Source organism: Nanorana parkeri, unplaced genomic scaffold, assembly GCF_000935625.1.
Source record: "Nanorana parkeri isolate BGI_ZX_2015 unplaced genomic scaffold, ASM93562v1 scaffold873, whole genome shotgun sequence".
Lineage (NCBI taxonomy): Eukaryota > Metazoa > Chordata > Amphibia > Anura > Dicroglossidae > Nanorana > Nanorana parkeri.
In genome coordinates, this window is record NW_017307141.1 from 708726 (window position 1) to 732953 (window position 24228).

Genomic DNA, 24228 nt, shown 5'->3' on the forward strand with positions numbered 1-24228 from the left:
GCTTATTTGAGTTTGTAGTAATTCGGTTTACACACACTTTAATGAATTCCTGACTAAATACAAATCCTTGTGTTCCAATCACAAGGTAACAGCTAATTATCATAATCATCCATCTCAAGAAAACACATTATGCCGACGAGCACTCAATAAACGTTAGTTGTACATAATGAGTATCATCAGAAAAGAAAAAGAAGTACATAATAATATTTCAGTTTTCTGAGCTGCATCATTTAAAAATGGCTGACGTAGTATGAAGAAGAGTTCTTACCAAATGTACCTTCCATATTTAGTCAAATATTTTAGTTTTTACCAGTGTTTATTTTGATGACAAATTTCAATTTAGTTTTAGTCTTTTTAGTAAAATGCCATTTTCATTTTAGTCATATTTTAGTCACCTTAATTGTTTTCGTTTTAGTCTAGTTTTGTCGACTAAACCTCCGGCAGATTTAGTCAACTAAAATCTAATGGGTTTATTTATGTGAAAGTGGGGATGAGGAAGTAAATGGGTGTGAGGGAGGAAACAAGTCTGAGAAGGCTTGTACACAGTGCTAACTTGCTAGGGAGATGGGAGGAGAAACGCTCACATGACAGTAGCAGGCAAATCCGATGGATCAGTAACCGATGGTGGAGTATTCTCTGCAGTTTGCAGGGCGTTGATCCAGGCAGCAGGGAGATCAATGGAGCCTGCGTCTCAGCCAGCCCAGCTGCTGATATACTACTATTTTTTTTAAATTTTTAAAATCATTTTTTAACTTTTTTTTTTTCATTTCACTTATTTTCTATTCTGCTTGCTACCTCGGAGGTACAGAGCAGAAAAGCTCAGCGGCATTCGGCTATTCACTTACTGCCATTCGGCCCCTATGAGAATAGGGGCGAACAGCAGCGAGTGAGCTGCCGGAGCTTTGGCTCAGCCGATCCAGATGTTGGATCGGCTGAGTCGAACCCCTTCTGCAATTCAACTCAGTCGAACATGCAGAGCATGTTCGGCTGAACGAAGGCAGCTGATGTACAGCTGATTTTAGCCGATGTATGGCTGAAAGCAGCCGAACAAGCCAGAAGTGAATAGCCGTACATCGTTCGGCTCACTTCACTTCGGCTCGGTTATTCACTCGGCTGCCTTCAGTAGCTAAGTGAATAACCCCCTTAGTTTTTCGTCACTGAGAACATGCAGCTGACGAAAATTATGACAAAAACGTTTCGTCTGTGAAATTAACACTGGTTTTTACACGATGCCAGCTTTTCATATATACAATTGATCCATTAATATGTGTAATGGGTACAGTATAGAGATTGCATTTGTATGAATATAGTCCAATGGAAAATATCAGTAGCTTGATCATGACCAGAGATTTCACCTACCACTTCAGTTGGTCCAACCATATAATGAGCTGCCTCATTTGACAGCAGAAAGCCATCAGAGGCAGGATAGGTGAAACTAGGAGCTGACCTCAAGTAGAAAGTCAATATTTGAATAATAGAGTTCCTTGGGTTTGGGTGCACTCTAAAATATATTGAGGGATACATGCAGGCACCTCTAGGTGCAAATTCTATTAGATCAGCACAGGTCCCTCTAAATGAATACCAATTATTAATGTCACATCAGCTGGATATCATCTAAAAAGTAAACTTCTCTACCAACAAAGGACTAGAATAGATATTGTGAACCATTACAATTTTTTTTTAAACAGAGCACGCAATCACAAACCTGTTACAGATGTATCACAGCACTCATACAGGTTTATTCAATAGATGTACCAAAATCATTATTATTAGCACAGTGTAGTATCTCTTAACTGATCTAACTACACAAAACAAAAATGTAATTGTTTCCTATGGTTTACCTCATCACTGTTCTCTGCACTACCTTATCAAATAAACCAGACAGACAAGCCCATTGTATCCAAATGAATAAGCCATGACACCGGTTTTAACGTACACAAAAGTCCATCCTTGTACAGTACAACACTGCAATGGACTTGTTTGACAGCTTCAGTCATTAAAGGGATGAATTCACGTTAACATTTCATGGCAGCTGATGAAATCCCCTTGATCACTCTTCTAACTGTTTAGTAAACCAACCAATTTGCTTATCAACCATCACCTTAGCTTAGGAAACAGAGTTTAAAATGGTATAATCATCTTCTACAGTGACAGATATAATTGACAAAAATAGAGAAAAATGTAAGTCATGGTCAACCTCCCAAATTTTCTTCCAGCACCAAATTCACAAAACTTCCTGCAGAGTAAAAAAAGTAATGAAACAAATGACTACTGCTCTGGTCTAGCACTGCTCCTGCAAAGATGGACTTACATTTTTTTACTAAAGAGCAAAAAGATAAGTGCCCCTGTCTCTGTCTGATGATACCAGAATGGCATCAGGAATAGAATCTGGCATTTACAAAAAGGGGGCTGTGATCTTATAAGTGCTTACTATGTTAATGCCAGCCCGTGGCATAAAATGGGGTCCCCAAAAAACACAAGTCAAGTGCTGACAGACATCAAGCTCTTCAAAACCACCAATGCATGTTGGCTTACACTTGGACCTACTTGATAAAAGTGTATTTTTCAACCTGAGTAAATGTAAGCTATTAAGCCCCTCATTCAGCAAACTATACACTATTTAAAATTGAAGGGTTCTTGTCCTGCACTAGGTCTCCTTTTCAAATGCCCCTTTATCGGGAACCCCTCATCCCATTCTTCACTATTAATAAATGGACCTTCCAGAGTCCAAGACATTCCTTCTAAAGACCCCAAAAAGTTTTTTCAACAGAGTACATACCAAAAAAATAATTAATAAAAAACAGATAGCTAAGCAGCTTCTCACTTTGCATATTGCCTGGGGTTCTCTTTCAAGTTATATCATTGTGTGTATTTCATAAATAATAAAATGCTAGCTGTGATAAATTGTTTAACCCCTTCACGACTGAGGCCTTTTTTTCATTTTTTGTACCCATGTTATATTCCACATTTTAGGCCTGAAAATTACTTAAAACCCCCCAACATTATATATTTTCTGAATGCCAAGACCCTATAGAATAAAATGGTGGTAGTTGCAAATTTTTATGTTGCGCAATATTAGCGCAACTCCTTATTAAACCCCAATATTTAGTGAAAAATTTAATTAAATGCCCCAAAACACAACAAAATACCCATTTTTTTAATGAAATATAAAAGATGAGGTTACAACGAGTAAAACGATACCCAACATGCCCAGGTTACAAATTGCGTGCATCCGTAAAACGGCGAAAAACCCCAGTACCCCAAAAAGTCCATAGAAGACGCTTTAAAAGCCCCCACAGGTCATCAATTTAGAGATACCCCAAAATACTGGCCCTAGAATTATTGCTCTCACTCCGGCGTGCGCGGCAATACCCAACATGTTTTCATACGTAGGCGCACCCGACGTGTGTTTACGTGGCGACGCGCGTGCTCGCGGGGGCGGGGGACTTTTAAATTTTTTTTTATTATTATTAGATTTATTTTATTTAAATTTCATTTAAAAAACTTTTTTTTTTTTACTTTACTTTGACTGCTATCACATGGGGGGGCTTACAAGCCACCCCCATGTGATAGCAGATGGTGGTGACAGGTACTCTTTAAGGTGATGCTGGGGGTCCAAAAGACCCCCAGTGTCACCTTTACACTGGAAATAAGCTATTGAAGTGCAGATCGCCGCTTCTTCGGGACGCAGAAGCGATCTGGCGACAGGTAAGTCGCCAGGATCGCTTCTGTTGTAAAGCCGACAGTCGGCTCTACAAGTTTAAACAGAGTCCCGGCGGAAAAAGTCACCGGGAGTCTGTTTAAACAGCCCCGATGCTCAGTCACGAAGGGGTTAAAGTCCGTTAAAAATTACTACGCCAGCATGCCAAAAAACTAGCACAGTAATTTCCAGGGAAAAGCAGTAAAAGGTCCGAAGGTGGGACGGCGCAGTAAAAGGTCCGGAGGTGGGACGCCGCAGTAAAAGGTCCGGAGGTGGGATGCCGCAGTAAAAGGTCTGGAGGTGGGACTCCACAACAGAAACCTACTGATGCATACACTCGATGAGGTGAACAAACACTAGTATAGAGTGGGTTACATTTTCAGTGGTATAATGTTGGATATGCCTTTTGTAGATAATGCAATATACAATATACTTTCCGATGTTGTAAAAAGCAGGTGTTAGTAGTGGTCCCCCACCAAAGACATGGGCCTTTTCCAATCAAATTTCTGGAATGGCAGAAGGCGTGCAAACTCCTTACTACTTTCAAGAACCCAAAGTCCAGGGGAAACAGGAAGCCATAAAGGTACCGGACAAATCCATAGAGCCAGACTGTAAGTGTGAGCACATTTTCCATAACTCTTTGTAAGTGTCCGCTGTTCCTTACATTAGATTGTGTGGCTCCAGATCCAACATTTATTGTCTACAGGAAGCTGGCAGGAGGCCTCCATACTGGCAGCAGCTTAACGTATGCCCACGGAGACCCCTCCAGTACCAGTTGTCAGTATTTTTCCCTGAACTACCTTAATTGTTGCCCTGAACTCTATACAATGTAATTCACCAGAGCGCAACACATTCCTTTAAGAGTGATAAACAACATATATAGGCGTAGTTTTCAGCTGACGTAAATGTTCTGACATACTGTAAGTCTACAACACTACGATGACAGAATTATCTCACGGGCAACGAAAATACTCACTGTAATTTAGGCTCCAGCAATGCTGTACTTACTGCATGAGGACAATAGATCTCGCTTATACTAGTCCCAGAACACATGTAATTAGCACTAATGAGCTTAAAATAAGACATTCATGCATCTGAAAATACCATTTGACCTTTCTGTTAACAGCAGCCATGTCCATATTGATGCTTCATGCCGTGCGTATCTGCTAGCGACATCATGCAGGTGTTCTAATGCCAGGGAGGGCAAGATGCCAGATGCAAGGATCATAAATAGCAGCTACTGACACACTGCAAGGAACAAAATGCAGAGGGTACTGTATCCATCAAGGTAAACTCTTGTACAAGATTTAAGAGCAGTGCCATCCCTCTTTGCTGATGTAAACATATACTGTATTGTTGTAAAATATGTATTAGGTAAATGCCATCATTCTGAAAAGAACAGTAAGTAGACATTTAGAAAAAACACCCATGCCATTATAAAAAGGAAAAGCTTGGAAAAACAAGTATAAGCAGAACAAGTATTTATTTTAACTGAATGAATAAATGGCAAAACATTGTAGCTTTACAGAGTGCCTTTAATCATTACCTTTACTCATGGCTATTACTAAAGCTGTTCACCATTGTTAAATGGCAAGTGAAGCCAGTTTTGTATATTATTATACATCATGAACGTTATCATTTACCTGAGAAGGCTTCTGTTTATATATACAATTTAGATCTACCCATAAATTTTATATGGAATGCTTCGCTCCGTGAAAACAGACAATTAAGAAGCGTGTGAATGATTTCCATGTATCTGACATCAGAGCTTGAGCTTTTTACATTCAGGTGGTGGAGACATACACATAGGATAGTAATGAACAACAAGAAAAAAGCACAGCGCTCTCTTGGCGATATGGGGCATATGTGGATGTGGTCGGTATGGAGTCCTGCTCTGAGAACAGGAGGAGAAACCTGTGGACCACGTCCATAGGATAGTAATGGCAGTTCACTGTCTTCCTCAGGACATGGAATATGGACTATGGTAGGGTCAGTAATGTAATAAGAAGTCAAACACTTTGCAGTTACAACCCCAATTCCAAAAAAGTTGGTGAACCTCTGCCCATCTTTACTTCTGAGACACTCTGACTCTAAAGCTGGCCATACACCTTACAATTATCTGAAGATTATCTGTGGTCAGATGGAAAAGGTGCAACAGATTCCTCCATCTACGCTAAACTGTGTGGATGGAGTAATCTCCACCTGGGCCAATCTGTTGCACTTTTTCCATCTGACCACAGAAAATCTGCAGATAATTGTAAGGTGTATGAGCACCTTTTTACCCAGAAGCCCTTTTTTACCCAAATATGTTACTGATCTGTTGCCAATTAACTTACAGAGTTTATTGCTTGTGAGTTAATTGGTTGTATTTCTTATTTTCAAATGGTTGTCCAACCAAAAACTGATTATTTTTTGGCACATACTGAAGAGATCACACACCTAGTAGTTTCCTTTAACTCATGGTGAGATCTTTGCACTTTAACTCCCAGGTTTGCATAATTCCCAAGACAATTATGAAGGGGTTCCTATTCTCCACGATTGATTTTCAATTAATTTCTTTATTTTGTTGAGAAAAAACAACAGTCAGAAGGCAGATGAGAACAGAGTCAGGAACTATGGTGGGGAGATTTTGCTGTTGGGAGTTCTCAAGAGATATACACGTCTTAGAGTGACTGAGCCCAGAAGACTTCATTGCAACTTGAAATATTTTTTTGGTTGGGCTGGTTAGGAAAATCAGGTTAATTCAAAAGGGCATCTAGGAATGTTTGGGAGTAGAGTAACCCTAATAAAGACTTTATCACAGGGGTGCCCACAATTTGTTGTGTTAAGATCTACTTTTCAAATAGCGAGCTACATGAGATCTACCAATGAAAAAAAAACCCTCCCTCTCTCTCTCCTAGCTGTCTCTCCTTGTTTTCTCTCCTGGCTCTCTCTCCTAGCCCTCTCTCCTGGCTGTCTCTCCACGGTCTCTCCCTCGCTGTCTCTCCTGGCTCTCTCTCCTGGCTGTCATTCCTCGTTTTCTCTCCTGGCTGTCTCTCTTCGCTCTCTCCCCTGTCCGTCTCTCCCCGCTCTCTCTCCTGGCTCACCTTGCTGTATTTTGCAACAGGCTGTGTAAACTAATATTCTTTGATGTAATACATAGCACTTCAACCACCAGTATCCTCCAGAAAGGTGTCAGGGAGCTTGGCTCAGCAGACTCAGGCTAATAGGTAATCATGTGTGCACAGCTAAATAAATATACCAAAATGGAATAAAGGGGCCACCATTCACACCCTTCGTGATCTACTAGCATCAGCTTTGAGAGCTACTAGTAGATCACGATCTACCTAATGGGCACCCCTGCTTTATCAGTACTCTAAGCTTTGGAAAAAAAAAAATCTTATTGGTTTTTATGAGTTACTGCACTTTGAGATACGTCACCGCACTTGTGTTCTGCAAGGCTCTTCATGACATACTGTACCACAACAAATAAAGATAAGGACATCAGTACAATTCAGGTTAGATACAGTGGTCATTTGTGTGAGATACAAAACATAATCAGGAGACTGGTATGATTTAAATCTTGCAGCTGTATGGCAAAATAGCGGAGGAATACTACTGTAAAGAAGAAAACAATGTTGTATGTATTTAAAGGAAGTTTAAGGGAGATGAAGGTGAAAGCACCCATGCTCTTGTGGCCCCTTTCACTATATACTACAAAGTAGATCTACTTCCAGTCCATCCGAAATGAAATTTGTATCACCCACCACTGCCATATGTCTCAAAGAGTAAAATCTCTGTCTCTTAGTTCCCAGGTCCACCCATCACCCACTATGAAAAAGTGTCTTCCCTCTTTTGCTAATAACAGGATGGAGACATCTTACCCTGAAGGGCACCGTAAGCCATGGGAATACTCACAGATAATATATCAGTATTTATGGCATTGCCCTTTAAGTAGATTTTGGATTTTAATAGTATTAAACTCTCTAACTTTTTACAATGATGAATCCAGATCAAACAAACATTCATTGCCCAGCAAAGTATTTTTTATTTACATTCTTGCCCAAGCACTTACAGTCATCATGTTTCCAAACAGCTAGCTCCAACTCTCTTAGCTTGGCTTCCTTGAACTCCCTGTCTAGTTCAAGATCACAAGGGAAAAGGGAGTCTGGCTCCATCAACTAGCTTAGAAAAGGAAGGAGGGAAAGAGAAAGGAGGAGCAGGGGAGTGTTTTGTCTTGCTGTGCCTGTGTGTTTGTAGACACACTCAGCATATTATTACGCACAAGGGTGGCACCATAGGACCCGGCAAGGGGAAAGGAGCCACCCTAAAACAGGATATCAGAGCCAGTGCTCAGGTGACTAGCTGATTTCACAGGAAGCTAAAACCTATAAACATCAAGGAGCACCATATATTGTAAGCGATTTAATCAGCATTTGAAATAGCTTAAAAACCTCACTTTAAGTTTCTTAATAAGCATAAAACAGTCATGCACCAAAGAAATGTTTTCATCGAGCTGATCAAAGGAGCTTATAAATTTATACTGAGACAACTTCTGAATTATTTACTGTACAGAATGCTACAAAAATCAATAGTAGAGTTAAAAGTCTATTCAACCTAAAAGCTGTAACTACTGCACCTGCTGCTCAGCACAGATAAAGCTAGCACTGCAATATCTTCTCATCTAACTACAGTGCAGCCCAAAGTGCCAGCAGCACATACAGGAAAAAGACACAGAAGGTTAGAGTCACTCAAGTGTAGCATAAACAAAAGGATATGAAAAGACAGGCCAAGACTGGCAGCATATTTATGTCAAAGTTACCAGGAATGTATGCAAGCGTCATCAATACCATGCCAGAAAACAACATTTACAGTACATCTGATCGGTGGTTACCACAAGGATGTATACGACAATTCTCCTTTGAGTAAAGAAGGTATTGTACAGTGCAAGAAAATGGAACCAGGCCAGGCAACCAGAGCATGCAGGGTCACTGTTGACGGAAAACAGCAGGTACGTTTTACTGCATGCACTATGCAGCAAGGGCATAGAAGAGCCAGTCAGTCCAACCATCAGTGACCAACCATCGGACATGAAGGGGTGGGCTTGAGAGATATGGCTCTTCCACACATAAATAAGAGAGAAGCTAGCAATGAATTCTTCCACTGGCATCAAGTTATTAAACATTCCTCCTGTAGTGTTTCCTACGTCTTTTTTAATTTATTGTAAATACTGTATATTTAAAGCATAACATGGGAGATAACTTAGGTTCCTCTAGCACAGGCAGGGAGATCCACAATCATCACACCCACACCCCTTCATCGGCTTTGACAGCTGTCAGCGCCTGACCGCAGAGCTTCCCTCGTCTCCTTGACAAAGGAAGGTTTCTGCAGGGCACATCACATAACGGCACAGGTTCACACTTCAGCAGACCAAAAATGCATACAACTCCATTTTTATTCCGTTGATGTGCAGAGTGGCGCTGACATATGATGTGCCCTGCAGGAATCTCTATCAATCATAGATGACTGGAGGCCTGGAGATGACTGCTGACAGCTGTCAAAGTTAGTGTAGGAGTCTGGACATTCTGATCCCAGATACTGATACCTGTGTGAGGGCACTCTTACAAAAACACCGCTGTAATAGCATTTAAAAAAAAAAAAAAATTCAGTACAGATTGACATTTTAAAAAATAATTCCATTACATAGGAATGATGAAAAAATACGATTTCAGTTTTAGGAAAAGCAAACAGACCCTTGGGGGAAGGAGTACCAACTGCTGCAGGAATAAAAGTGTAGCCCCTTAGAGGAGTGCAGCATCCTTCCTGTCAGGGCTGAATCTCAGATCCTTTGAACATGAAAAACTTCAGAATAGCCGGGCATTGTCCATCATAGAACGTTTTGGGAGGCTAGTGCAAGATGAAGGTGCCGCTAGGTGCCTGCACTTTGTACATGCAGCAAGTTATCCTCTATGCCTCCCCTTTTGACAAAGTCTTTTTAAAAGGTCAACTCAATCTTAACTTTTTTATAGATCTGGATGCTTTGAATAGATCTGAAAAAAGTAAATAATTCTGTCCAATTTGTTTAGTGTCCATAACCCCGCTGGGGAAATTTCACTTCCTTTCCTGTCCCTCTGACACCCCGTGACAGCATTACAAGAAAGAAGGGGGATGTTTGTCACTAGGAAAAAAAGGGAAATTTCCAATGGGAACACAGCACATAATAAAAACCTAGCAGGGGTTTGCCTTCCTTAATCTGTCCGAAGCAAAAAAAAAAAAAAATTGCCTGGAGTTAGGTCATATTTATCATCCTTTTTATAGATGATCAGGCAGAACATGTAATACACTTTGCATACCAGCCAGTGTTTACTAAACATATACATTACAAGGAATATATCTCTGAACCAACTGTCTAGACATGAAGATCTCTGCTTGTATATCCTCTTCTACCTGTTGTACAGGAGTACAATTCCGAGCAGAAATATCAGTAGGGATGCTCAGATACCAAGTACCGTACTTGGAACAAGTACAAGTACATGTACAGATACTTTTCCAGCTCCAAGACTAGACTAGAGAAAAACTCAAAAGTTAAGAGGCAGCTGCTATTTTTAAGGAGCACACGGAGCTCCTGGGATTTGTACATCCCTGTTTTAATGTATGATTCTGTTTTTATAAATGTATATAAGAGATGCACCGATACCATTTTTACAAGTACTGATACTTGTCCAAGTACTCACAGATACAAGTACTGATACATGTACCTGCTGTGCAACAAGTCCATCCGTGAAATTTCCTTGCTACTAAATATTCTGCAGTCAACTGTTAGTGGTATTATAACAAAGTGGTAGCAACTGGGAACAACAGCAACTCAGCCACGAAGTGGTAGGCCACGTAAAATGACAGAGCGGGGTCATCGCATGCTGAAGCGCACAGTGCGCAGAAGTATTCTTTAATAGATTCTGTAGTAGAATGTTTGTGCTAGAGAGGGAATGTTTATCATACAATATCTGCAGCCTGATTGGTATTTCTATGTAGCCCACCCAGAAAGATCCCCTCTGAAGAAAAGGTTGCTGACAGGGAAATTAAGAAAAGATTAGCCAGGCATGTAAGCTTGGTATCAAAACTAGTATGTATGACACTTAGCATCCAATTGCCATCTAACTAATTTAATAAAGGTTCACCACCTTAAAAACTAACACCCCCTTAAAAACTAGTATAAGTACACTATGTTTCAGGATCTCTTCTAGAAAAATATGTCTGTGATCATTTTAGAAGTGATGATGATTCCTGACACTTCTAATTAACTGCCCATTTTAAATGGCAAGCACTGTAATGGTCTCTGAAAAATTAATTATTTGTCCTTAGGCTTAAAATTATAATTAGGCCCAGGCCCTTCCAATCATGTGCTCAATGATATTTCTACATATAAACAAATAACCCTCTTTCAAAGTTCAAACATTATGGTGGAATGTAGCTAGTAGACATCCCTAGTACATGCTACTAACATCTGCTTCTCTCCTGGGGGGTAAATGTCAAAGAAAGGATCCTCCACTGAAGGACTTGTGTGATGAACGAGAGCTGGAACTGGAGAATCCTTTCAATAATGCAAAAGAGCATCCAACACAGTAGTCAACCATAAATCATTATATATTTCTATGGTAGGCCATTAAAAAAGTACTTATTCTGTAAACAAAGTCAATGAATTTGTATATAACTGTCTTACATTCTATTCTATAGACGCATGAAATCTGCCAGTGAATTAACTAACATAACATGTGGTACACATAGACTAGTGATGTCTATTGACACAGTACATCACAAATAAGGGCCTATTATAGGAAAGGTTAGAAGACTGCATGCACTGGGGCCTTCAAGCATTGAGGTCTTCTATTTTACCTGTAGAAATATCTGATCTCCTTTCGAGTTTCTACATTGCGTCATCTACATTCTACAGCCAACGTCTGCATTGTTCCTGCATGTGAGTGGACAGGAGGCACAGCCAGCATAATTTAGAGGAAATTGTCCAGCTGTGATATGGAGTTAATGCAATAAAAGCATATATTCACTTTGCTTTGTTATCAGCATACACACACATATGTGCATCTGTTTGACTGTTAAGTTATGCCACACATAGTGACAACACAGAAAATATAACCCTGAATAATTTTGCCATCGGAAAATGTAAATAATGTCTGCTCGACTAATTCACGACCCTGAAATGTCAGCAGACGAGTAGAGTATCATAAGCAAACAGCTTGGGGACAGCTGACAGAAACTGGTTATTCTACTTCAGGACTAGTAGTTATGTACCCCTATGGACCAGGCCCATTTCAGCTGTGGGGCTGTTGACTTGCTCATATTACTACAACAAAAGTCAAAAGAATTGAAACAATTGTGTACAAACAAACAGCGTAAATCAGCAGCATTAAAGGAGAACTATGAGGTGAGTGCTTTTCACTCACCTCATAGTAAAAACAAAACATACAGTGAGAAAAGAAAGGAAGGAGGAAATTAGACTAGTGTTACATCAGGGGTTAAAAACAAGACAACTAAAATGAAAGAAAAAGCTTTTCTTTCTACTGTAGCACCAACATTATGAGGTCACAGAACAAGCCTGAAATCTGCAGTGGAAGATGATGCTACATTGTAACAGCTTTTATAGTTAATAATACTGAATGATTACTGTAATAGAAGACTATGCTGGCCATACATTTAGCAGTTTTGGAACTTTCCATCAATTTTCAAACATACCAATCTCCCAGTTTTACATAATAAAGCATATCCTCAAATAGTTAATACCGGTAGTAACCGTCTCCCTTTATTTATATAGCTTCCAATATTAAAACATCTACAGACACAGTGTGGAGGACATTACATGTTTTCATTTCATAAAGGTACAACATCAAAAATTAAAATTTGAGATACATACAGGTAGCAAGACCTAACTACAGCGGCACCACTGTCTTTCAGCAAGGCATTTCAGTAGTGCATCGGTCCCCCCACTACCTTACATTCATAATGTGTGGTCAGAGACCCCCTGCAAATGGTCAGTATAAAAGTAGAACTGGGCTGGGGTTTTTTTTTTTTAAAGGTTCCCTTGAAGTTAAAAGGCTACATTCACATGGGGCTTAAGGTTGCAGCTAGAGATTACATACAATTTATATTCTTGTGGCAGGAAACCCAGGTGTGTCTGTGCAGACAGGCTGTCAGCAGCTGCATTTATCAGTGGTTGTCCACATGTAATGGTACATGGAACGATTACCTGCGATTCGGGATAGTTGATTGTCCCTTCATGCAATCTGCAGTCTTAAACCCCTTGTGAAAGGGGCCTTTAAATAATAAAAGCAGTCCAGCCTGCAATACCCTCCTAAATGGCAGTATCCCCTTCAGTAACCTATTACCATCACTGGAGGTCCCCAGTCTTTCAGGCTGAATGGTGTTCAGTATCAGAAGACTTACTGTGGACAGTGAAAGAGATCATGGACCCAGGCACTAAAGAGGTGACACCACCTTGCCATTCATTCATATACAATGATGCAGAGAGCAGCACTGATATCATAACATCAGCTCAGTAATCTGCATTCACTGAAGACTGCCCACTGATGCAGAAGAACTGAAGAGGACCCTTTGCAAATAAATTTTGAAAAAGGCAAGTATAAAACAAACAATACATCTATATAAGGCCGAATAGGTTGGGTGCTGACTAGGGGCTGGGAAGGGTGAACTTGACATTAGGCTTTAAATCAGTACTTAAAGCTACTATTTAGATTCAAACCTGTCTTGGCAATTTAAATGTGATTAGCAAATTGAAGTTTCATCAATCATCATTTCAATCAACATATCAAAGGAAAAACGCTTACCTATGGGTAACATTTGCACACAACTGTAGATTCTATAACTGTATTAGTAAGTACTAGTATGAGAATTCTAAGCACCCATCTATGGCATTGTATGCATGATGGAAGTTACACTACTTATCTGCAGAAATTACTGAAACGTATCAGTCAGTTGAATAAGCAGCAAGTATGAAGGTGCACTCCCTTTGACAGGAAACCACAGAGCAAAACTAACCTAACCTGATTTAAGACAACCATCATTAAATATGCAATATCATCCCTCTCTATTATTAAACAAATAAAACAGAAATCACATATTACAATATACTAAAACTAGTATATACTTCTCACCATCTACTCCCTGAGGGCCCGTTCACACCATCCAGTGCACTATTTTTTGCGATCAAAGCGGGGACATTGCTGTCACACACGTTCCAATGCAGGCGATCGCCACACTCCCTCCGCCCCAGAACGTGGGGAGGCTTTGATTATGCGATCCAGTGCGTTCGTGTCGCAGAACTGTGACATGAATGCACTGGATGGGGTGAACGGGCCCTGAAATCATATGACCTATCTCATATGACCTTCTTGTCAGATTGCAGGCTTCCTGTCAGATTGTGGGTTACCATAATACGTTCCCGTCAGATTGTGGGCACTGATCCCCTTCCTGTCCTGTCCCTAAACGGGGGTATTCAATAAGCTTCAGCAGACTGTTCTCCCTGCTTCGGCAGTGTGTTCGGCACGCCTGAGCTCTTCGGCTGCTGTACAGGCTATTGTGAAGAGCCCCTAAAGCAGACCTTCGGTTCGCCTGAACCGAAGGCTTCCCGCAGCCGAAGTGAGCGGAAGGATTAGCCGAAGGTTCAGCTTAATCCTTCGGTTCCTTAGAGTGGTGTTTCCGAATGTCATGTGCCAAGCTGAAGCTGCATTTGGGTTTTCTGGATATAGACTGTAGCAGAAAATAACTGTAAAAAGCCCACTGGCATCTTAGCAACCAAGGTTATCGGCTATGCAGCCAACGGTGTCCTAGCAACCACGGAGGCTGTGCAGCTCAGGGAATGAATATGGGCTGAGGACAGAGTGTCCATGGAATGGACACTGACTTTAGTGCTGCCCACACCATGTCCCAATGCAACAAACTCATTACCTGTTTCTGGCACGTACATGAATCTGTCACTGGCACATATGACGGAGGAACGACACAATTCTAACGCATGTGTATGGCACTCCCTATGATAGTGTCTCTTGTGTACAGGGCAACCTTCATTGCTGATTTTGAATTGCCTCAAGCAAACGCCAGCTTTTATTCATTTTAGATACAGTCGGGAATGGTTAATACCCCTGCCAGGGATTTTTGGCATCTCTACGATTCTATTTTCTGTCTTATAGACACAAGTGAGGGAAATCCTCTTTTAAGGCTTGTTCACACCATCTGTTTTGGGCTGTGCTGGCCGTTTTTTTCAGTGCTGCCCAAACCCAAGACAAAGCAATTTGGCGAGCCCACAGAACTTAATGAAATGTCACTTGTGACATTGCAATAAAGTTTTAACAAGAAAAAGAAACGATTCAGTGCATCGGCACTGTACGGGAACATGCACACCAGCAGTCCTGTGGTTTAGTGCGGTGGCTGGTGTCAATAAGCCCTTAGACAGTTGTCACAGGAACAAGTGTCTTCACGGGAAGATTTCCACTCTATTCCAGTTCTCAGAACAACTCAATAGTTTGCATTTTCCCTCACTTTTAAGTCCCTGTATGAGTAACAACAGTCTCCCGGACAAAGAGATAGTAAATTTCCCCAGCATGGACACCAGAAAAAAACCCAATGGGGGTTGTAATCCTCCCCTACACTATTTAAAACTAATAGAGCAAAGTTTGGGGTTTTGATATACTTTAATACTTGTGTCAACTGGCTGACTGAAGTCAGATGGGTATTTCCTGCTCCATGTTCAACAAAAGAAAAACATTTTCAATTGTGGAGCAGCTGTTCCATGGTGCCATCACAAAGAATTAAGCAAGCAGTGCACTCCATGTCTCTTCAGCATTTGCCAACATGCTGGTCTAGACCCACGCTGTAAAACCACACCGTAACTCATGTAACACCAACAACAAAAAATGGTTAAAAAGTCACAATGTCTAGAAAGAAATGTACTAATCTCCATTCATACATCACTCTTGCTGAAATGTGTTGACTGATTAATCTACCACTAGGCAGAGGGTGTGGCAAGTGATGGTCTCATTGCCCAAACTAGTCTCTTCCTAACATGTCACACAATGGTATATATATATATACTGTAAATATATCATCTAAAAACAACACTGTGCACATGACAAACCTAGTCAAGCATAGGTCTATGGGCCCTGCATTAGGTTTGTTGATGTCAACAAGCCTGCAACTGCTGGATCAGAGGGGGGGGAAGAGGCTGCAGGTGCCAGTCTTGGAGCCAGCAGGAGTGGGCATTAGGTAAAAGGGCTTTACTCCGGTCCCCTAGGCATAGACCAGGACTTAACCCTTGCAGTGCAGAGGAAGCCCAGAGATAGGCTTTAAATGTTAAACAAAGTTACATTAGATAACGACTGACTATAATACTAACAGGGTTATTCACAAAAGGGTGAAGAGTTTGGAGAAGGCAGAAGTGAACAATCTAGGCCAAAGTAGCAGATTTGGAAAAAGTCTCCAATTCAGCTCACTTTCCAGTTCAGCCATGTTGTCCTAGATTGTTTTGTTCACTTCTCCTGCCTTCTTCAAACTCTTCACCCTTTTGTGATTAACCTGTTTTTCTTGAGAAAATGCACATGCTGATCACATGACCAAAAGCCTAGGTCTTTCATCACATGATTTCTAATAAAGGGAAGGCACTGGCAATCTGAAAGCTGATTCTCCCCTTTACTAGAGACCACATGACTACATTGCAAGGCTTCTGATTATGCATGCACATAGGGAAACATTGTGCAGCATTTTCTCCAGGAAAGGTATTACGCTTTATGTATCCATCACAGCGATACTTGTCACACAACTTTATGTTCACAGTGGAGTGTAGGTCAGCTTTATGGTACCCATTCACAAGCAAACTAAAAAGCAAGAAAGATCATTTTAGACCTAATTGTCAACAAAACAACATGATACTAATTATAATTAGGTAGGATGGAAATGTGGGCACACAGTGACTCCCATCTGCCCAAGTATGACGCCACTATGCAAATGTTTTTGTTTCCTGTAACATGCAGAATTTCCATTCACATGTTTAGATTTAGCCACAAGCATCTCTGGTGAGATGTCTAAGGCCTCATTCACACAGTGTAAACTTGGGTCATATACGTCCGTGCGGCGTGCACGTCTTTATCGGGTACTGCTGCGTGTGATTGCGTGCAGCAGCCTGTTCTTCCCTATGGAAGGATGCGGCCATACGCCGTCATATGCGCACCCGGACTGCACATCCATCCAGGCCCAGGTGTCTCTGACATCGACTCAGTTTTCAACAATTTCTCCATGCAAAATTCCTTCAGTTGCAAGGTTGCGTACGGACATGTCTTCCCATAGGGAAGAACAAGCTGCTACACGCAGCACCTGTCCCACCCGGAAAAGGACGTGTACGGACCGAGTTTACGCTGTGTGAATGAGACCTTATATTAGGCCACTACAAGCCCAATACAGCCACTGTCCTGCTCGTTGTTTGGGAATAATATCCTGAAAATTGAACACAGCCCAGACTAAACCAGTGACAAACCTAAGGACCAATCCAATCAAGGTAGAGCAAGTGGCCAAGTAACAACATATTTTTTCCAAAGTATATGCACTGTGTATTTTCTGAGCGGTGGCTACAACTGGTCGCATAATTCTATGGATTGCACCTAGGTGTGCCGTTGCAACGTCAACAGGCACGCAGATCCATGTTTATACAGCCCAGACCACATGTGTACATTTCATGGCTGTCCTATAAAACTAATACAGTATAATATAGTCATCATACAACAAACACACCCACTGAAAACCACAAAGTAACTGTTCAGAAAATACAGTGCGAGCATACAAATAAATAACTAATGTGGCTTCCCTGGAACCAAGAACAGGTGGTAGCTTGTAATTAACAAACAAGCAATAAAGCAATGCACAAAAGTAAAGGAAAAAAATGCCCTAATATGCATTCCATGTATTTGCCTTGCCCTGTCCCTGTAGGAAAGAAAGCACCAAGGCTTATGTATCACTCAGATTACCTCAGCACTGTGTATGTAAACTAGCTATGTATATGACCTACATTCTGACAATTAAGCAGATGAGGTCTCACCCAGGGACTGTGGCTTGGTTGTTAGTCAGCAGAATTTTGCTGATCAAGAGTACAATTTTTTTGTCCCTCGTGATCTTCTTGTAGGACTTGAAGACTGCCTTCATTTCAATGTAACCTTAGCTGTCCTTGAACATCACAAAGGTCACTAAAAACATTCACAGTATGTCCAGTACTGATAATATTTCTTCCACTTGTGGATTCAAGTGGCAAAAGATTTGCCTGTACTCTTTACAAAAGGCCTTAAAGAAGAACTCTGGGAAAACTAAAAAAAAAAACTTACCCCTGCAGTGGGGACATCCCAGCCCTAAAAGGGCTAAGTGCTTGTTTTGTCTAAGGGGGATTTACTTACCTGAGCCTTGGTCCCGCCGGGCTGCTAGACCAGCCCCGCAGCCTCTTCTCCCCTGTGCTCCTTTGGTCTATGGACCACTGACATCATCACTTCTAATACAGGTACACTGACCGGAGTACACCGAGGGACGTTACACAGCCAGAGCAGAGAGAATGTGAGGTGAGAGCTGACTGCCATGGGACGGAGGATCAGGTGAGTAATACAGCTTTTTTTCAGCCCCAGGACAAAACGAGCATTGCTGGGGAAGCCCCACTACATGGGTACTGTTTTTCTACCGGGAGATCTTCTTTAAAGTAGACTTTTACGCACCCATGGAATAGACTTCCTCTCCTCTGATTCCCCCTAATTTAAATAAAGTTTTACCTTTTTTTTGTGTTTAGTGTTAAAAGCGGAAGTAAAGTATTTTTAAAAGAATTTTTAAAAAGGTGCCCCAGGAGTTTTTAGCCATGATGTGCTAGTATGCACAGCCTCTGCCAAACTGATCCCCTCCAGCACTGCACTCCTCCCTCACCAGTGTTTCTATCTTTGCCCCAGCATTCTTCCAGGTTTTGAGTCTTCAGACACTTGACTGGCCAGGCTCCCATGGTGGAACCCCATGCATGTTACTTTCCATGTAATGCACAAGTGTAACATTTACCCTAAAAATATATCAGATGCTAAGGCCACTTTAATAGTCAAGGACTCATTTTGAATTAGGCAGTTTCATACCAATAACGGGCAATATTATACCTGGAATTAGAGAACTATGTGGGCTTCCATTACTGACCTTGTTCTGCAAATACCAGTTGCCTGTACATGTGGTCAGTGACTCAGAAGCCAAGGCGTCAGTATGACACCTAGCATTTTCAGAAGAAGAGCACAATGATTGCCTTCATACTTACACACATGGCAGGCTTCTTGTAACAAAAAACAGTGTCCACACACATAAGTACAGACCACCAAATGGGTCTTATAACTATTATTAATTAGTCCTGATAATTACACTAATTCCCACTTGCTGTACAACAGCTTTTCTATCATTATGGATGGATTAGTGCTTTTTCTAGTTAAATTATTGGCTTCCCTATTTCTTGTATATGCCTTTTGGCTGCAGCTCATGTTCTAGTGTTTCCAACCCACCAGAAAAATACCTGTTAAATAATAACCCTGTCTTTATCTCAGTAGTAAATGCCATGCTCCCTTCTGTGTCTAGATTAACATGTTATATTGCACTGTAACATTGTTCATTCTTACAGTTTTAATATCTGCAAAAGTAAACAGTGCTACAGTGCAATATAACAGGTTAATCTAGATATCTATATAGATATCTATATAGATAGCTATATAGATAGCTATATAGATAGCTATATAGATAGCTATATAGATAGCTATATAGATAGCTATATAGATAGCTATATGTATATACATACTGTATAATAATAATAATAATAATAATGAGAAGAAACATGCTGGGTTGGCAAGAGTTACTCCGACCAGAAATGTTTACAGTAATGATAGCATCAAAGGAGGACCTGGCCCAAGGCATAAATAAAGGGAGGCGTAATGTGTCTGAATTGAGCATGTGTTAAGAGGATTGGGTAGCAACAATAAAGGGAGATTATGGCTAAAATGTTGTACAAGGATACAGATCCTATAGTCCTTATGTGCATATTATAGATCCTAAACCAACACCTGAAAAAAGGGCATATTCTTTTGGTTGTGTAGATCTAGTTCTGGAGCTCTGCAGTCAACTGTCAACAATTATTTGGAAGAAAAAATTAGGAAGAAATGAATTCCATGGGTGTTTAAAAGGCTAACAAAAAGTTATGTGGGACCTAGGCACTGGTCTCCTGGCTCACTGAATTTGTCCAGGACTGACTGAGTAAGTTCCACAATACAGATAGCAATCATCAATAAATGCAGTAATTTACCAGTGAAACAAGCCTCCCAGAAGACAATCCTGCTGATAATTGTGTTATTATAGATTTCGCAGAGATAACGGTCATTAACAAAACATTAAGTTCATCAATGGGAAAAAACCTGTTGAAAGTGCTCATATATGGATTTAATAGCCACAAAGACAGTTGCTTGAAGCTGCCTATAGGTAATTGTAGGAGGACATGAGGCCAGATTAGGGGCAACTGATGCACTAAGCACGGCCCAACAATGGTGCCCCCTCCATTACTTAACTGTCAAGAAATTAAGACTTGATGAATGTTAAAAGTCAAATAAAAGTCTGGGAGATGAAGGTAGACAAGTCCTACAGAAGTCCAAGGTGCTGTATATGCCTGCAAGGCCAGGAGAGAGCCCTACAGAAGTCCACAGTTCTGTATGTTCCTGCAAGGCCAGGAGGGAGCCCTACAGAAGTCCATGGTTCTGTATGTGCCTGCAAGGCCAGGACGGAGCTCTACAGAAGTCCATGGTCCTGTATGTGCCTGCAGGGCCAGGAGGGAGCTCTACATAAGTCCATGGTTCTGTATGTGCCTGCAAGGCCACAAGAGAGCCCTACAGAAGTCCATGGTTACGATGTGGATAAAGGTGCAGTTACTGGACCCCATGTCTATCTATGGGGAATTGGATGTAGATGGACAGTTTACATCAGATTACCCCTGATCCGGTACAATGCGATCCGGCAAAACAGAACACTGTTATATTCATTCTACCGAACCTGGCCGGAGTCAGGGGTAACTGGGTGTAAACAGATGCCCGTCCGTTTACACACGGCTGCCCATAGACTTGCATTGGGCATCCAATCAGATCCATCTGAAAAATTGACAGGCGTCGGAGATGCCGTCTGAAAGGGGCCCTACTACTTCTCTTAAGAGGAGTCACCCTTGAAACAAGCAGTGGGCTCTTTGGAGGAGTTATGTAAATATCAAAATGCCTTGATCAGTGGATGTTAGTTTGGAAGAGTGGATGTTCCTAGGCAGACCACTCTAGGCAATGCTCACATGTGATGCTGAGCTTCTGTAACAGCAAAAAATTAAATCCAATGAATGAAAGGGGAAAGCAAGTGATAGTAAATCTGGGGAGGAAGGCGCTAGATGATGCTGGATGTCCTAAGCCAGGACATGAGGCCTGCTCCATCTGTCTTGTTACAGCTTCTAAACATTTGAATTGTTTTCTCTGATTCCACTGTACACTGGGACAGTGATTCCCCATGACCAGAGTCCTGCCTGAATCAGTGATTAATAAATACACATGACGCCTTTGTGAATAATGACTGCACATTCATCATATAGTGAGAATGCCCAGAAATCCTGGATAACGTAACCCCAGCCAAGTTACAGGAACTGAGACCTTAGACATTGATTATCCATGATCTCAGAGTGACAGAGAACAGCTATACACACAATGAATAGGGCAGTGTGATGGGTACACTGATCATTAGATTATTAGGAAAGACACCGAGATTTCACCGGGCATTAAAATTAGTTTAACCCTTGCATGTTAACATACATGGGCAGAATGACAGCTGTCCATACAGATCTAGAAGAGGACAATGATTTTCTTTGCAGATTGCAGAGTAACGCATTACAAAGGCTGTGATACAAATGTAGCAATGTTACACTAACTGGGTGTCTATACGCAGGGATTCTGAATATCAGTGAGTACTATACCCTGCAATGCAGGCAGGTTGCAAGTGGATCCTGAAAGTGATCTACCACAGGACACTGAAAAGAACAGCGATCTACCCTAGGATTCCTGAAAGGCACAGTGATCTACCCCAGCATCCTGCAATGCACAGCAATCTACCCCAGCATCCTGCAATGCACAGCAATCTACCCCAGCATCCTGCAATGCACAGCAACCTACCCCAGCATCCTGCAATGCACAGCAACCTACCCCAGCATCCTGCAATGCACAGCAATCTACCCCAGCATCCTGCAACGCACAGTGATCTACCCCAGGAACCTGCAATGTACAGTGGTCTACCCCAGGAACCTGCAATGTACAGTGGTCTACCCAAGGATCCTGTAAGCCACAGCAATCTACCCCAGGAACCTGCAATGCACAGTGATCTACCCCTGGAACCTGCAATGCACAGTGATCTACCCCTGGAACCTGCAATGCACAGTGATCTACCCCAGGAACCTGCAATGCACAGTGATCTACCCAGACACAACGATCTTGCCTAGTGATCCCAACAAACAACCTAGTTAAACAGGAATCTGAAGTAGCAGTGATGAATTTGGCACTGTGGTAAATCACAAGTCTAGACTGATACAGGCTTTCCAATCAATCCTATCAAAGTCAAAGATGTCTTTCAGGTTTACCGGGGTGGATCACTGTGCCTTGTAGGATGCTGGGGTGGATCACTGTTTTATTCAGGTGACTGGGGTAGATCGCTGTGTTTTTTTAGGATTCTCATGTTGCCTTGTAGGATGCTAGTTTAGATCATTGTGCCATTCTGGTTCCTGGGGTAGACCATTGTGCCATTCTGGTTCCTGGGGTAGACCATTGTGCCATTCTGGTTCCTGGGGTAGACCATTGTGCCATTCCGGTTCCTGGGGTTGACCATTGTGCCATTCCGGTTCCTGGGGTTGACCATTGTGCCATTCCGGTTCCTGGGGTTGACCATTGTGCCATTCCGGTTCCTGGGGTAGACCATTGTGCCATTCTGGTTCCTGGGGTAGACCATTGTGCCATTCTGGTTCTTGGGGTAGACCATTGTGCCATTCTGGTTCTTGGGGTAGATCATTGTGCCATTCTGGTTCTTGGGGTAGACCATTGTGCCATTCTGGTTCCTGGGGTAGACCATTGTGCCATTCTGGTTCCTGGGGTAGATCATTGTGCAAATCTGGTTCCTGGGGTAGATCGCTGTGGCTCGCAGGAACCTGGGGTAGATTGCTGTGGCTCGCAGGATGCTGGGGTAGATTACTTTAGCTCGCAGGAACCTGGGGTAGATTGTTGTAGCTCGCAGGAACCTGGGGTAGATTGCTTTAGCTCGCAGGAACCTGGGGTAGATTGCTTTAGCTCGCAGGATGCTGGGGTAGATTGCTTTAGCTTGCAGGAACCTGGGGTAGATTGCTGTGGCTCGCAGGTTGCTGGGGGTAGATTGCTGTGGCTCGCAGGATGCTGGGGTAGCTAGCTTTAGCTCGCAGGGACCTGGGATAGATTGCTGTGGCACGCAGGATGCTGGGGTAGATTGCTTTAGCTCGCAGGTACCTGGGGTAGGTTGCTGTGGCTCGCAGGAAATTCATTCATAACCCCGCACTGACATCATTATGAAGCAGAGAAGGATCCCATAGAAGATGACAATGGGTACCGTGTGTGCCGCTCACCTGTATTTCCTGAACAGCTGATCGGACTCTTTGAAGCCGTTATTGAGCAGCATGTTGATGCCCACCAGGGCCAGCTCGGAGTCATCCATGTCCGAGTGCTCGGCTTCCACCTGCTTTGAAGTGTTCTGCTCGGCCATTGTGCTGGGATTGCGGAGGATGAGCCGGGTCACCACATGCAGCTGCGCTGCCTCTCCCCCGGACTGTCAGTGACAAGGAAAGCACAGGCTGTGTCACAGAGGAGGAGGAGGAGCAGGAAGAGGAGGGCAGGGCTGTACACTGCATTTCCCTTTCATGTCATATACATTTACTCTATTAGGATTATTTGCAGGAAAAGGAAACTATACGGATCGTCTGCATTATTTGCATAGTATTGTATATAATTCTAAACATAAAGACCTTGCTTCTTGTATGGTTTGGGGGATATACAGACATACAAATATGTTGGCATCATTCCAGCTCAATGAAACAATGCTCCATTCCTTCTGTAAAGTGGAGAAATGAAAAGTGATTGTACAATGCAGATGACACCAAAATGACTGTAAGTAATTTTGGTGTCACCCCTCCAATGGTGTCACCCGGGTGCGGGCCGCACCCCCTTGTGATGCCACTGGTCCCATGTATACCTGCATGCCTTTGGTATGTCATAGAGTAAAGGAAGTGTGACAAGAGATACATCATTATTTATTATAAGGATATTCTAAAAGGACCTGGACACCGTTTTAGAACCTCTAGAGAAGGCAATAAATGATTGGATCACGATGATATTTGAAACTGTTGCACGTGTTATATTGGTCCGCCTATTTAAAAGGATTATATTCGTATG

The 24228-nt window shown here is 42.0% G+C and overlaps 1 protein-coding gene across 1 annotated transcript in view; it reads right to left on the reverse strand.

Annotated features, from left to right (window-relative positions):
• TTC39C (tetratricopeptide repeat domain 39C) overlaps positions 1 to 23588 on the reverse strand; it is a 70579-nt gene extending 46991 nt beyond the window's left edge. Inside the window, exon 1 of the mRNA XM_018565682.1 lies at positions 23406 to 23588. Within this exon, the coding sequence (XP_018421184.1) occupies positions 23406 to 23542 (137 nt within the window). The 5' untranslated portion in view covers positions 23543 to 23588. The remainder of the gene's footprint in view (positions 1 to 23405) is intronic.
• Positions 23589 to 24228: the final 640 nt, after the last annotated feature.